The sequence below is a fragment of the Anopheles cruzii genome, chromosome 3 (assembly GCF_943734635.1).
Source record: "Anopheles cruzii chromosome 3, idAnoCruzAS_RS32_06, whole genome shotgun sequence".
NCBI lineage: Eukaryota > Metazoa > Arthropoda > Insecta > Diptera > Culicidae > Anopheles > Anopheles cruzii.
The window spans coordinates 74,746,145-74,761,082 of record NC_069145.1 but is presented as its reverse complement, the minus strand read 5'-3'; the positions used below and the strand labels follow the sequence as shown (position 1 = coordinate 74,761,082).

The 14,938-nt window shown below is 54.8% G+C and overlaps 3 protein-coding genes across 3 annotated transcripts; 1 reads left to right on the top strand and 2 right to left on the bottom strand.

Moving 5' to 3' along the window:
- The first annotated feature begins 709 nt into the window (after nt 1-709).
- On the top strand, nt 710-8,472 carry LOC128270986 (leucine-rich repeat and fibronectin type-III domain-containing protein 3). The gene is made up of 8 exons (XM_053008415.1): nt 710-898; nt 963-1,913; nt 1,971-2,560; nt 2,631-2,987; nt 3,182-3,341; nt 7,512-7,767; nt 7,853-8,045; nt 8,340-8,472. The coding sequence occupies exons 1-8, from the start codon at nt 710-712 to the stop codon at nt 8,470-8,472; spliced, it is 2,829 nt and encodes a 942-aa protein (XP_052864375.1).
- Nucleotides 8,473-12,316: 3,844 nt separating this feature from the next.
- On the bottom strand, nt 12,317-13,828 carry LOC128275068 (rab3 GTPase-activating protein catalytic subunit-like). The gene has a single exon (XM_053013448.1). It carries the CDS (start codon nt 13,808-13,810, stop codon nt 12,317-12,319), a length of 1,494 nt encoding a protein of 497 aa, XP_052869408.1. The 5' UTR covers nt 13,811-13,828.
- A 33-nt stretch (nt 13,829-13,861) lies between these two features.
- Nucleotides 13,862-14,554, bottom strand: LOC128270984 (endonuclease G, mitochondrial-like). The gene is made up of 2 exons (XM_053008414.1): nt 13,996-14,554; nt 13,862-13,885 (listed from the first exon to the last, which is right to left on the bottom strand). The coding sequence occupies exons 1-2, from the start codon at nt 14,548-14,550 to the stop codon at nt 13,862-13,864; spliced, it is 579 nt and encodes a 192-aa protein (XP_052864374.1). The 5' UTR covers nt 14,551-14,554.
- Nucleotides 14,555-14,938: the final 384 nt, after the last annotated feature.

Below are 14,938 nucleotides of genomic sequence, written 5' to 3'. Positions count from 1 at the left end.
GGCATCTTGCAGCAGAGCACCCCGCTCTCACACACACACGGTGTTAGTGTTTGGCCTACTAAAAGCCCGGCGGGCTACTAGACCGGCACACTGGGCGCCGAAGCAAATAGAGCCACACGTCGTCGTCTCCGGGTGTGCATCTCGGTGAACGAAAGGGAAACCGGGGGTTTCCGCTAAACGAAACAATTGGCCCGGGCGTGCGCGTGTGTGTGCGTGAGTGCTTTTATTTTTGTTGCGATCGGAAAACGTGAGTGGCTCCGCTGGGAAAGCGGCCACGCGATTGCGATCCGAGTGGCCGGCTCCACCCGAGGTGAAGTAGTGCGCGAAAATCCGGCCTCCGAACGCCCCGTAGACCGACGGGCGCGCCTCAGTCCGCGACGGGCGGGTGTTCGTCGTCGTAGCGCGAGCCCCCCGATCGGTAATCCTGCGCCGAGCCCACAGCGGAACGCATCGAACGGCGGACGGACGGATCTCTCGTAGCCACGCAGCTTGGACGCCTCGCGTCCGAATAGAAGGGCGTTCCGCAGGGTCAATGACCACCACCGGTCATCCTGACCTCACCGCTGGCGCCGGATCAAGCTGAGGACTGAGGGCGTATCCGGTTCGGGACGTTTGCTGGATTTTGGTTCGCCTTTTCTGTGTGCCTATCGCCCCAGTGTGTGTGTGCCTGTGAGTGTGTGTTAGATTAGAACGTCACCAACAACAAATTATGGTGTACCGGTTCCGGCTCCGGCTGCGGCTGCGGCCGCCGCCAGTGGCCCTGCTAGTGGCCTTGCTAGTCGCCACCATCAGGACTACAGTGGCCCAGTGTCCCTGGCAGCGTGAAGTGCCCGATCTGCAGAACTCGTGCTTGTGTGCCTACAACCTCGGACAGGAGCTGTCCGTGCAGTGTGATCAGGTAAGTGTGATCGGGGCCCAATTCTCGGCCTCATTCCTCTAATGCCGCATCCTGTTTGCGCCAGGTTGACTTTCCCGTGCTGGTGGAAGCCTTAGACAAGTACGCGCGGGCGACACCGCTCGATCTGCTGTACGTCAACAACTCCACCGTCGAGCAGCTGGAGGGCGGCCTGTTCGCCAACCTGAAGCTCCACAACGTGCAGCTGAGCAGCTGCCGGATGAAGCGCATCGACGAGCACGCGTTCCGGGGGCAGGAGGCCGTGCTGAAGAACCTCAACCTGCAGGACAACCTGCTCGAGGAGGTACCGGTGCGGGCGCTCAAGGTCCTGCAGCTGCTCAGTCTGCTCGATCTCTCGAAGAACCGCATCCGGGCGATCCCGAACGATGCGTTCGGTGGGCTCCGCAAACTCGCGACGCTGAAGCTGAGCGACAACAACGTTACGCTCGCCCCACACGCCTTCCGGGGGCTAGAGGCCAGTCTGAAGAACCTCAACCTGAAGGGCACCAAGCAGAAGCGTGTACCGGAAGCAGTCCGCGGTTTGAAGACGCTCGCGTTCCTGGATCTCTCGCAGAACGGCATCCGCGAGCTGCCGGGTGGCACCGGCGTTAAGGCGTTCGAGGGCCTGGACTCGCTGACCGCGCTCAATCTGGAGCGCAACTTGATCCAGGCGCTCGGCGAGACGGCCTTCTCGGGCGTCCGCAAGACGCTCAGCTCGCTCAGCCTCCTCAACAACCTGCTGGCGGAGTTCCCGGTCGGTGCGATCCACTCGCTCCGGGAGCTGCGTGTCCTCGACATCGGTTTCAACCTGCTGACCGCCCTGCCGGAAACGGCGTTCCGGGGTAACCCGGCCGTGACGCTGCTGGCACTGGACGGCAACCCGCTGCCCACGGTGCCCGAGAAGGCACTGGCCCATCTGAATCGCACCCTGCGCGGCCTATCACTCGGTGGCCGCTTCCTGCACTGCGACTGCAAGCTGCGCTGGGTCGCCGAGTGGATCCGGAACGGAGACCTCCAGGTAAGTGCCCTAGGGCGAGGAGATGAGATTCATTACTAACGCCTTCCGTCCCCCCAGGTTACTTCGCGCGAACGGAATCCACAATTCTGTGGGTCACCGAACCGGTTCCGAGACCGAGGCTTCTACTCGATCCAACCGGAAGAGCTCTCTTGTCCCGAGTCCGAGGTCAGCATCGAAGGGCCGGTCGGTGTGGTCGACTCGTTGCTACCAAAAACGACCACCGTTCGGACGACGACCACGGGCATCGTGACGACCGCGCCTCCCGCGACGGCAGGCACCACGAACGCCACCACCGCGCCACCATCGACCACCCAGCAAGAAGGACTGGCTACCGGCAACGCTTCGGAGAACCCCAGCTCGGCCGCCACCAACGGTACGACGACGCAGACGGCCATCTCCACCACGGGTAGCAGCAGCACCACCTCGCTCACCACGACACCAGCGACAACGAAGCAATCGACGACGGTGGCGACGGCGGCCGGTAGCAGTAGCGGTCCCACCACGAAGCCCCCGCCGGCCACGAAGAACTGGCGCACGAACGCGAATCCCTCGCACAAGCAGCGCCCTCCGCTGGTTCTGGGTTTCCCGCCGCAACGCGGCACGCAGGTCGACGACACGAAGGAGGTGCAGGTGAAGAACGCCTTCAGGTAGGTCCTTCCGGGTGCGATTCCCCCGAAAGTGCTCTCTATATCGGGAACGTTTTTCTCCGGTGCGCAGCTCCCGCCAGGACAGCTCGGTCATCATCCAGTGGGACTCGGACACGGCCAACATCCTTGGCTTCCGGGTGGTTTACAGGCTGTTCGGAGACAAGAACTTCAAGCAGGGTCCCCCGCTGGAGGCAAGTGAGCGCGAGTTCAAGATCAAGAACGTGCCGTCCGCCGAGTGCATCATCGTGTGCGTCGTGTCGCTCGAGGAGATCAACGTGACGCCGGACACCGTGCCTTACACGCAGTGCCGGGAGGTGCGCACCGTCGCCTCGCAGGCCTCCAACATGGACAAGATCACGATCGCGGCCAGCGCCGCCATCTGCGGCACCATCATCGTCGCCGTGATCGTCTTCATCGCCGCCAGCAGGTATTGGGTCGGGGCGATCTGCACGCCGCCGCGTTCTTTGTCCTTGTCCTCTGCCCTCGGGGGGGGGGGCGGCGCGGGGGGCGGGTGGGCACCATCCCAGTCGACTCATTTGCACGCGTCCCTGTTGTTCTGTTTTCTTACACTGCTCCCACGGCATGCTTCGCGCGGTCGCACTCGGAATGTCTACAACGCAGGATTCTTTTCAGAAGACGCTCGAAGAAGCTGCAATCGCTGTCGCAACAGAAGAGCGCCCTGCCGATCGCGGGCCTGCCGGTGAACTGCTGCGGCCCGACGCCCAGCCCGAACGGGCCGCTCGGTTCGCTCGCCACCCTGTCCGCGTTCAACTCGCACAAGGTAAAGAAAAGCATATTTGGCAACCGTAACAAACTAACGATCACCAAGCTGTAGCTCACACCCTCAAACGCACACACACAGACACACCGAACCCACTTCCTCGGGGGTACGGTCCCCGTGTGGCCGTAGTACTAATGTTAAGTGTTAAGTAGTCGCTACTGTTAGAACCTAATTAGCCTGAAGACTAATCCCAGCGAAGGAAGGTTGATGAGACCGTTGGGTGGCGGGGATGGTGACCGGGAAGGCAGTGTGCGCGAACACCAACAGGGGCGTCTGGCCATATCACTCTCTCTCGACGTCGACGCATCGCGGCATCCATTCGTAGCGCGTCCAATCCAAAACAAGGCCGGTCCATCCTGGTCCAGCAGCCTGGCTCATCAGCTTTCCATCCGCGCACACACTCACTGACTGCCTGACTGACCCCGAACTCCATCCAACCGAAGCCCACCGAGAGGAGGCGCCACACGAATGTTCCTTCGCGCGCGCGTTGTTGAAACCGAAACCAAAAATAAAAATTAATAAAACACCAAAACCAAATCCAGCATAATCCGTAGCCGAACATAACATAATCTACGTAAAGCACGCACCGGCGGATTATCCGTTTATTGTGTGGTAACGACTTAGCCGTAAACGGGGCGCCGTCATGCATGCAATACTACGGAACTCGACGGTGCAGTTATTTGGTGCATGCGGTGCAAACATGCAAACGGAAAGCCAGGCCGAGCCACGGCGTAAAGCGAGTTGTTTGTTGGGGAAAAACTGCCGAGAGCAATGTTTACTCGGTGAGCCTTTTTTATCCGGCACAACTCTAATCGAAGCAACCGCAGCAGCCTTCGATAAGCCGTTATTCGCCGCTCTGTAATCGAATGGCGATTATTTGACAAGCGATCGAAGCAATGATCCAATCTGTCAAAATAAAGGATATGTCGATGGGGCATGGGGGCCTGTCGCGTAGATCGGCAGAAGCTTAGGCAGAATTACAAAACAAGAAGATGAGACTTTTTGCCTTCGTTGGCTTCACGCGTTGGCCGTAAACATAAACGAACGCAAATCGTTCTGTCTGAAACCGGTCGGTGCATAAAAATCTATGAAGCACCAAATGTGTTAAGCTTTTGCAGCACTCACCATGCACTGGACTGAAGAGTATTTTTGGTTTAACGGTGAGTGAAACCATTTCGGTGCCTGTGGCGCACCAGTTGGCAGCGTTCCTGGGGCTCAACTTTCAGCGAAACCGAGAATTAATTTTACAGTGCATTTGAAGGAATTCAGATCCTCTCGCTGTCTTTTTTGTGCCACTCGACGCTCTCCATTACTCCATTTTGCCCACCCAACATAAGGGCTATCAGTGTTTCGGTCGGCTCCGTTGTCTGGGTATGCGCCTCGGCGCGTTTTTTATTTGTTTGTTTGGTCCGGGCTACTATTCTGCCGGTAACGACCTGACGGACGCAACGAATTCAGAATGTGCACCCAACGAAATTGCACCACATGCTGACCCCCCCAGCCGGGCCGGACCGGACGCGCCCTTGGAATGCTGCATCATCGAAACGCACGCGCCCGGAATGCCGAATGCAACAACGGAGCGAACCGAAAACCCGGAAAAAACCGGGCTCAACATTTGGTGCCGGCGCTCGTAAACGAATAAGTTTGCCACAGCTTGGCCGACCCTGACGGACCGGAAGTAAATCCTTCAGCCGGCCGACGCGCGCGGGCGACGATTTCTCGAGTGTGGTCAACGACAAGTTACCATTAGTTGGACACACACACCCGGGACGTCCGGGAATGTTTGCTCCGGCTGTTTTTGCCCCATCTTACCCTTCGGAGGACCCGCAGGGGTCGAGCATTGAATCATTTAACTTGCGGATGGAATTAGTGCCAACCAAAGGACGGGCCAGCGGGATGCTCCAGCCCGCTGCCGCCAGCGGCGAAGTCAAAGTTTGACAACACCCCAAACTCTGGTGTGCATTTCAGATGAGCAAATGAATATAAACTGCATCCATTGCACGGCTGCTCCGGGCCTGGCTGGCTGGTTGTAGAAGTGTAAGTTTAAAACGATAATAAATGTGATTAAAACTGACACACATCCAGGACGTGCCCGGCCGCCGTCCAGGCCGCGCAATGCGAAGGCCCCCAAATACACACAAAGTAAGAGCAACTTTTGCACCACCACCAGCAGGCAGCAGGATCAGTGGCGACCCCGATGAGCCCGATTTTCCGGATGAACGAAGAAAAAACACACTTTCCCGTCGACGGCCGAAACGTCGCTCCCCGCTGAAACGGCACATCACGTTTATGAACAAACTTTCTCACAGCGATCCCCGGCCACTACTAGATGGCGGTGTCGCGGCAGAGAGGGTAATGAAATTTTAAAATCCTTCTTCGACACCAAACGAAAATCCGTGTCCGTGTCCGGGTGGGATCACCGGGACGGGATCTGTAAGCCTTCGTCGCCTTGCTGTGCAAAGCTGCGGGCGCACGGAACATCAATCACACTTTGGGGTCGCCAGCGAAAGCCATTCGTGCCATTCGTAAGCCACACACGGGATGACAATTATAGGATTAGCGGGCTGAAGAAGATGCACCGCGATCTCTGGGCCGCGAGTTTTTGCATATAGCATCCACACAGACAGAGAACAACTGCTTCGGGTGGTGCTCTTACTCTTTTGCATCTCATTTCGAGTTCGGCACCGCAAAAGCGGGTGGTTTGCGAAAGAATGCCCCACCATTGTAAGCACTCGAAACTGTTGCGCTCGCAATGCTACTTCCCGAGAGGGAAACTACTTCGAAACTTGCAATAATTTCATTGTCCTGCACAACTAAAACGGCCCCAGGGAGGCGAAAACAGAATATTGTTTCGCTTGTTTCGGAATACTTGCCAAAAGGTTCGCTTTGTTCGAACGCGCCGCGAACCAATTGGCCCGTGGTTTGAATATTCGCCCAACGAACGGTCCCGACGTTAAAATTCCCTCCAAAAAAGTTGCTCTCTTGAACAAGAAAGTTCCGGATAAAAGAGCACCGATTGCCCGTGGGCCCGCCTGGCAAGCCTTTCGTTCCCGTTCAAGCGCAGAAACTCGCGGTGAATGTGGGCCTCAAATTAAAACACTACTCACCACCCTTTCTTTGGCCCACCGGAGTCGATATCGAACAGCGCCCGGCTGCCTTTTTTACACTCTAATTACTCTTCTATATTAACGACACCGGGTTGGCCAACCGATAAAGTACACACACACGCGAGGCTTGGCTTTCCCAATTGGCTTCCGCGGACCCGGCGTTGGTTGGAGAAAGTTTTCACGGTTTGGCACGACTGGCAAAACTTCGCACCTTCAGAACGATGCGCTCAGGAGGGGGGCGCCCCGATATGCATCGGTGCATCGTGCGGAATGAGTTTTCTCGCTGCCGCCGTGTGGGGAAAATCGCAGCACCGGGGCAGGGCAAAATAGAACGGCTGAAATGGAAAACAGCCTGCGCTACAAATCCCCGCCCGCGACTCGTAATTGGCTCGTTTGCTTATCATGTTTATTGCATTTAATAATCTGGAAAAACTGTGCCACACCGAACGGAGCGGAAAGATGGCCATTTTTCTTCGAACCTCCGCACCCGACCTTCCGGTAAAACTGTCGCTTCTTTTTTCCTCTCACGTATCTCCCTGGCCGGTGCGCACACACACAGTAGTAGTGAAATCAGCATGCCGTATGTCGCTGGAAGCAGTTCCCGGCCCCAGAACCGACGGTGCATCGAAGCGGACCAGCAGATGGCCAAAGGATGGCAACGACACCGGCGGTGATGATGATGATGATGGCAGCGATGATGATAAATTTCAACCCGTACAGCGGCTACGTTGATTGCAATTGGCAGCCAAAGTGTGATGTCTCTCGTTTGCGGCTTGCGGTGCGGCGATGTTGCTAATAGTCGGTTAATGCCTTTCGGGTGATGGGGTGACGGGGATTATGGTAAATGGCGATAACAATGGTGTCGGGACTAAATAATCGCCACACACACACACGTGCACACATACACAGCTACCCGGCCGGCAACTACGACGATGTGGCGTACACCAACAACAACGGCAACGGAAGGTTGATAATAACCTTTGTGAACCTTTTCATCCCCTGCTTGCTGCGATCGGTTCACTCGTTCTCTCCCGTCCGTCCGTGCATCCCTTCTGCCCTGTAGCAGGACTGGGATCAAGTGTCGGCGTACAGTGGCCGCTCGATACCGCGGCCCCGCATCTATCCGATGGAAAACCAAGCGATTCCGGACGACCTCCGGAGCCACGTGTCCCACTTCTCGGCCGTCGGTGGCGGTGGCCCGAAGGTGGCCAAGGCGCGCTCGATCGCCGACGGCCAGTCGCACCACAGCTTCTCGAACCACTCGCAGCGCGGCTACCTCGGGTCGGCTTTCCCGAGCAATTTGGTTAACTCACGACCAGGTAAGCGGGCGGTCGGCCTGACTATTAGAGCTACGAAAGAACCTATGTCCTTTACCGTTCCACCCGTTTCCCGTCCTCGTTTCAGAGCTGAGACAGTCGCGGCAATCATTGGCCGCCGCCTCGGAGCGTATGTCCCGGGCATCGTACGCCGGTTCGATCGTGCATGGCCCAGCGCACAGCATAGCGTCGAGCACGAGAAGGACCAGGCCCAGGTCGCGCTCCCGTGACCAACTCAGCGCGGCACACATCCACACGCACCAGCATCGTCCTGGTAGCCGGTAAGTGGACCGACCGACATCCATCTCCCACTAAAACAAAAAAGAAACCATTAAATTGGAGGTGAACTCACTCGGACTAGCTTAGCTTGACAATTATCTGAAAATTATCGCGGTCAGCGAAAAAGCAGACCGAAAATGGTGATGCCTGCCCCCGTTTCGTTGGCTGATTCAAATCACTCATTGGAATTTAATTAAAATAGCCAGCGGGGCCAGCCAAATTCATACAGCTTAATAAGGCCCACCACTGACCGCAACGCTGTTCCGCGTTCCATTCTCTCTCCGCCTCCCTTCCAGTTACTCGACGGCCGGCTCGACGCACACCCTGAACAACTACTGCGACACGTCGGACAACTGGACCGATCACGACATGGACATCTACATGGCGCGAAACCCGACCGCACGCAACGGTGGTATGGTTCCATTATGAGACCAGCTGCTCGTTTCCTGACACCCCGAAACCCCTTCGCCGCTCGACGGGCTCGACGAGTGCGGGGACATTTTCTGACAACGACATCCACCCGGCGGTCCGCCCGATGATCCGGGCGACCGTCGGACGATGGATGCTGCTACTACTGCTGCTACTGCTGACGATCCTTCGCGGGCCGGTGATGAACGGAACAGTAACGGCAGTGCGGGCTGCGCTGATGGTGGTGGTGTCGGTGGTGGTTTGTTTGGCGACTGGACCGTGCGACGGCTGGTCCTGGCTGGCGGCGTTGTTGATGCTCCGGAGGATAACGAACCACCGCCGGAGTACAGCGAAATCGGTACCGAACCGACCGCATCGGTCCCGCTCGCGACCACCGGCATCGTCCCTCATCAGCATCCCAATCAACAGCAATATCGTCATCACCATCATCATCACCACCATCATCGCCATCAGCAGCAGCAGCAGCAGCAGGTTAAACGAAGTCAACTCGCTCGCCGCCCCAGCACGCCACCGCTCGAGAGTCTGTTCGGCTCGCAGGATGGGCCGGGCTATGTCGAGTTGGAAAATTACTGCAACCGTCTGAAGGAGAACCTGCAATACTAAAACGCGCGGGAACGGCGAGTTTAGGGGGCGCTAAGGGTAAAGTTTAAGTTTTCCACCGGTTCATCGGGCCAAGCGCCGTCAGCTAGTGTTCTATCGACAAAAGTTTAGCAATTATTATTTAACACTATAGAGACCATTAGTATCGCGGTGACGAACGCGGGTGCTGGGCAGAGAAGAAGCTCTCGTGGCGCGTGTCTTCTTGCTTGTGTGGAGAGACCGGAAATTGAAGAATGGGAAGCAAGTTCCACACTCGACGGTGGAATTTTGTAGGCCTTCAGAAAATCAATAATCGACTGAGCTGGCGCGCGCGCGTGTGTGTATGCGGGGCGATGTTGTGTATAGAATCGTTTATTATTGTTATTTAATGAGCGATCGAACTCGGCAGCATGTAGAGAGTGTGTACGCACAACGCGATAGTAAGATTTCAACCATAGGAGAAAAAATAATATCCACAGAATCTCTCCCGCATCCGGCGAGCACGGCGCCCCAACATATCACCCCGTCGGCGAGCGGCGCTCTTAGGGTAGCGTAGCATTATGTGCACATCGTACTAATATAGATTGATAGTAGCGCAACACGCAACATACAGCGAGCATTAGAAATCCCAAAACGAACAACATTTATAGTATTCGAGTAGTAAGCGCGAGACGCGGTGCGCGCGACTCGTGCAGCATTCGGAGTAAAGCGGGCTTTTGGAATAACCGAAAAAAACATAATCGAGGAATTCGATCCTACGATCCCGGTGACCCGGTGGTAGGCTAACCACCCCACCAAGGAAGGAGGCGAGAACGACTGGTGTAACTGATCCTGTAAATAAACCACCATCTGCCTCTTTCCGGCTTTCGTTCGTTCCACGTTTCGACAGGCGCTCTAAATAGTTCGATTTCGTAGCGCTTCCTTCGCCTTGTGCAGTTTTGACGCGTTTCGGGCGCATTTATTTGCAATTTCTTTTCGTAGTTTGAAATAACCCAACGCGTGGTGTGTGTGTGCGGTCGGTCTGTTCGGCCGGAGATCTTCGGTAACATTGATCGGGATGGAGCCTAAAACAGCAAATGCAAACGGAACAGATTAATACACTCCGGGCCGGAACGCAGGTTTCGAACCCGACAGACGGAAATTTTGCGACGCCATACAACCACCGTTTGGGGTATTTTAATCACCACCCGCCCAATGGTTTACCTTATAGTTTAGCTAACACGAGAACACTCTAACACTAACGTTTATTTTCACTATATGCAACATCATATGCTATGCTTTCATCATCATCAGCATGCTATGCTTTCCCGTAGCTAAGATCGGTTGCTAAGTTAATGATCAACGAACTACAACGATAGGCGCGCGCGTAACACTAATGAGCATTAACAATGAACGAAATTTGACGATTCCAATAGTTAACAGAGCGATAGAGAGCGAAACATATATCTATACTGTGTAGAAGAATAAGTTAACGCATAAGATGTTGCTTGGTAGCGAATCAAAACCAACATTAGCACTAACGAAACAAAATCAACCAGTAACATCAAATCAAAGGTCTAAAGTATAGAACATTTTTTGGTGGTAGGAAATTGGGAAAATAGAGCTAGGGGTCAACAGGTCAACAGAATCGCGGCGTCAGCAGCCAATTTTGTACATACGCACATTACGAGAAACGCAATACGTCGGTGTTTGTTAACGTTCGTCAGTGGGTCGGTGTCTTTGTTGTGTTTTTGTAAAGAGTTGTGTAGTTAAAAAGAAAAAAAACAACAGTCCACGACTGGGGAGCTTGGAGGACACTACGCACGGGGGATTGGTAAACCGGAACACGGCATGATGGATTCCCCATTGTTTTTTCTTTCTTTCAAAGCAGCAAGGCAAGGTTTCAGAACGGGCGTAATGGTTAGGTTAAACAATAGGAACCAATTGGGGGCCGTGCATCGGATCGGTAGAGAGAGTTCGCGCTCCATACACCAAATATGACGATTTGACGAAAACTGTTGGCACTGTCGGCAGCGCTCGAGAAACGCAGGATTTGATTGATAGCGAAGATCGCGAGTAAAAGGGAAAGCGGAATGCATAGTTTAGCGAAATCATAAACATTATAGACCAACACGGCGGTGCGATGCAGCACAGTTAATGATCGTAAGCGGTAGAGGATATATTTTTGTACGTAAATCGCAGAAGAAAACCACTGAAAAAATACTCAAACCCATTTGAGCAACACTCCAGTTTGGTGCTCGCCGCTTCCTCGAAGTGGCGGCGGCATGACGTGAGCTTCAAATGTGTAGCAGTTAAGCCCGAGTGGTCCCGTGGCGACCGTGGTGTCCCACGGGTCCCCACGCAGCAGCAAGCAGCCTTACCACCTTCCACAATCGGATCGACCAGCACGGGCGCGCGCCGCATAGCGACACCCCGCGCCGAGGTGCGTCGGGCGTCCATTGATTTAGCAACGTTATTTAGTAGTACTAGAACCCATTTTTCCCGAAAAAAAAAACAACCACAACGTAGTAGTTGAGCTAGTTTGAGTCGGTTTTTTCCATTTCACCGTCGGACACTAATGTCAGGTTTTCTTTGTCGCGCGATCTTGCGTCTGTGTGTCGTGTTGCCTTTCGGAATTGTGCACTCGGTTTCCCGCTCGGTTATGTCCCCATCGCTTCCCGTGTCCCATTTCGAGTTCGATCCCACCCCGCCCCGCGTCCAGCACGGGAACTTAACCACAGCCTGCGCAGGTCGACTTCATACGAAAACTTGACATTACCTGTGAACACGGGAAAGAAACACAGTTGAAAAGTTAACAGAAAACGAAGGACGTGGCGCGAAAAGTACTAGCGGTAAGCGATTAGTTTGTAAGCCCACTAACCCGACCGTTTGCGGAAATAGTATGATAAGAACCCCTAACCTTTAAACGATACCGTGGGAACGCATCCACATCGGCAAGTGCAATGAGTTATGCCAGCGAACGAAACCTAGATCTATAGCGAACGCAAAAAGGACATTGGAGGAACAGACCTTCGGATTCGGATGGCGTGGAGGCGCTTCACCCAAAGTAATACAACATATTTATGTACGCAACAATACTAACGCGAATTGTTACGAAGCTCGCCGGGGGCGCGAGCTTGGCACACATTAAACTACAGCTGTATATAACGATAAATTGAAACTTAAAACACAATTAATAAAGAAATCTAGTGGTGGAAAATAAACTTTGTAATTGAAACGCTGTAACCTGCCGAGTTTTGATTGCGACCAAAGCAAAAACGGCCACTTACCCCGGTATCTGGATGCAGCGCTCCACTCGGTAGCGCATCTCCTGCGCAAACTCTACCCACAGCTGAGCGACGGCCCGTTTGCCACCGTAGTAGGCGTTGCATAGGGCAAGAAGCGTTGCCAGGCGATGCACCAGCGAGTCCGGATCGGCAGACTTGATTTTGAGTGGATCAAACTCCGCCTTACCGATGGTGCCCGGGTACGGCCAGCGGGCTTCCGGTTGCTGTGCGTCGGGGAACATGTAGTACAGCATGTCTTTCAGTTGCTCTTCGGCCAGTGGACCTTCCAGCTTGGCGGCCTTTTTGCCACCCGTACCAGGCATCGCAGGCAGCACCGAGGACAGCGTCGGAATTTTGGACTCGGTCAGCAGATCCAGTGGGTTGCTGGTGCCCGGACCGCCAAGGTTCTGAGTGGCACCGAACGCCAGGTCGCCAAAGTACTCGGTTAGCGCGCGTCGCGAGTTGACAGTCTGCAGATACTCCTGCAGGCACTCGGCCATGAAGCACACGGGAGTGTCCTCGAGCTGTACCCGCAGACTCCACAGTGGGGCTGTCATCGGATCAAAGTCGGAGTAGGTCTGGGAGTCGACCACCACATTGTCGGCGACCTGTGGCCAGGTGCAGTGTACGAGCAGCTTCGCCACCGGGTCAACGGCGACCCCGAACGGAAGTGTTACCGTGCCGGGTGTCGGTTCCCCGTCGGTACCGAAGGGAACGCACCGTTCACTAACGTACGCACTCGAGACGAACCGGCACAGGGGATACGTGAAGCGCACCGAGACGACCACGGGATCAACGTACGCGACACCGATTTTGCCCTTGAACACTTCCAGCAATCCCGAAAGATACTTGCACGTGGGCGGCGTCAGGTGGAGGTGCACGATGTCGAAGGACAGTCGGACCGAGCCGGACTCGCAAACGCCCAAAAACACATTCTGCACCTTATCCATGACCTGCACAAACACCGGCACATCGCAGCTACTTTCGGCGACCGCAATGTGAACCGAGCTCATCAGGATGCGTATCTGGCTTTCGTTGGTGATCGATTTCTTCACCGGCGAAACGATCACAAACTCACGCAGCCCGTACCACTGGGCCAGCGGGTGAAGTTGCGGTTGGTCCTCCGCTCCGCCCGGTCCGTGCCCCGTGGCACAGTAATCGTTTTCGATCGACATCAAATCGGCGAACGTTTGACACCCGGCGACCGTTCCGGGCCCGGCGGCCGGTGTGGGTTCATCCGCACCACTTAGGAGGGCCGCCCGATGGTGGGCCACCTGAAGCTCGACGTCTGCAAATTTGATCGTCTCAAGCTGTACGCTCCAGTCGCAGCGGGCCAGCTCGTGGTGTTGTAACGGCCGGAAGGCGCTCTGGCCGTACGACAGTTTCCACTCGTGGAAAATCTCTTCCAGCCGGGCATTGAACAGTTCCCAGTCCGAGGCGGTGGTGAAATCCTGCTGGAAAAACTCCGTATCGTCCACCTCTTCGTTCAGCATCGTGCGGGAACGCGGAAGTAAAACAATGGACCAACGAAACGCGATTCACTTTCACTCGAAACGCAACGCACAAAACTGGCATGTAAACAAAAACATCCAATCGAAGTGTGCTGGTGGCCAGCTCCCACCTGAAAGTAAACGAAGCTGTAGCAATTGAGCACTCCAAAGTAGATTGCCGCGCTCACCTGTGGAGCCATGTTGGTAAGGTAGAAGGTCTGATCGCAGTGTTTTTGCTCGCCACGATGATTACCGGCCGCCGCCATGTGTCCACGGTCGAATCCGGAACCTTTGTAGTCGGTGTTGAGCGAGCGAAAAAATGGGTGTATGCTGTCGTCCGCTTTAAAGTCTGATTTAGCCCGATCCACCGCATCGTTCGGTTTGACCGACTCCGGCGTAAGGTGTTCGAAGACCCAGTGCGCGACTCGCGTTCGCCGGTCGTACGACAGAACGTAGTCGTCGAAGGATCGCACATTGTCCAAACCGGGAAACCCGTACTTCATGATCTGACCGACCCGGCTCACGTTAACCGGGGCTGCCGGTGAGGAAACTAGGGATGCAGCCGAAACGGTTCCAAAGATAGGAAGTGCCGGTTTGGGGCAGAATTCACCGATCGTCTTGCGATCGGTGCTTACATAATCGGCCGGCACCTGCTTCCGGCGTTCGAGATAGCTGCCCGTCAGGAAGCCACCAATCCCGACCGACGACAGCACCAATAGGCGGGACACTACATTGGAGGCCATTTTTACGCACGATTACTGTGGGGCTCCATTCTCGAGCTAAATAATTAATATTAAATATTGCACAACAACAACGACGGCCGCACTGTTTGTTTACATTCGAACGATTACACCACAGAAACGTCAAACTGGAGGGGTGGCCAAATGAAACGAATTTGTGATGGTTTTTGTTTATTTCGCAATCATAATTTTAGGATTATAATTTTATGACTAATTTTGACAAGTAGAACGGGTACAATTTCATGCATATTTTAAAGAATTTAGTTTAGCAACGTAGCTTTATTTATCAGAGAAAGCACGCTCAAGATATGAATTTGACGTCAGACAAATGGCACACCCGCGCATATACAAACCTTGGCAACGAATGTATCTACGTAAACATTGAGGTAAA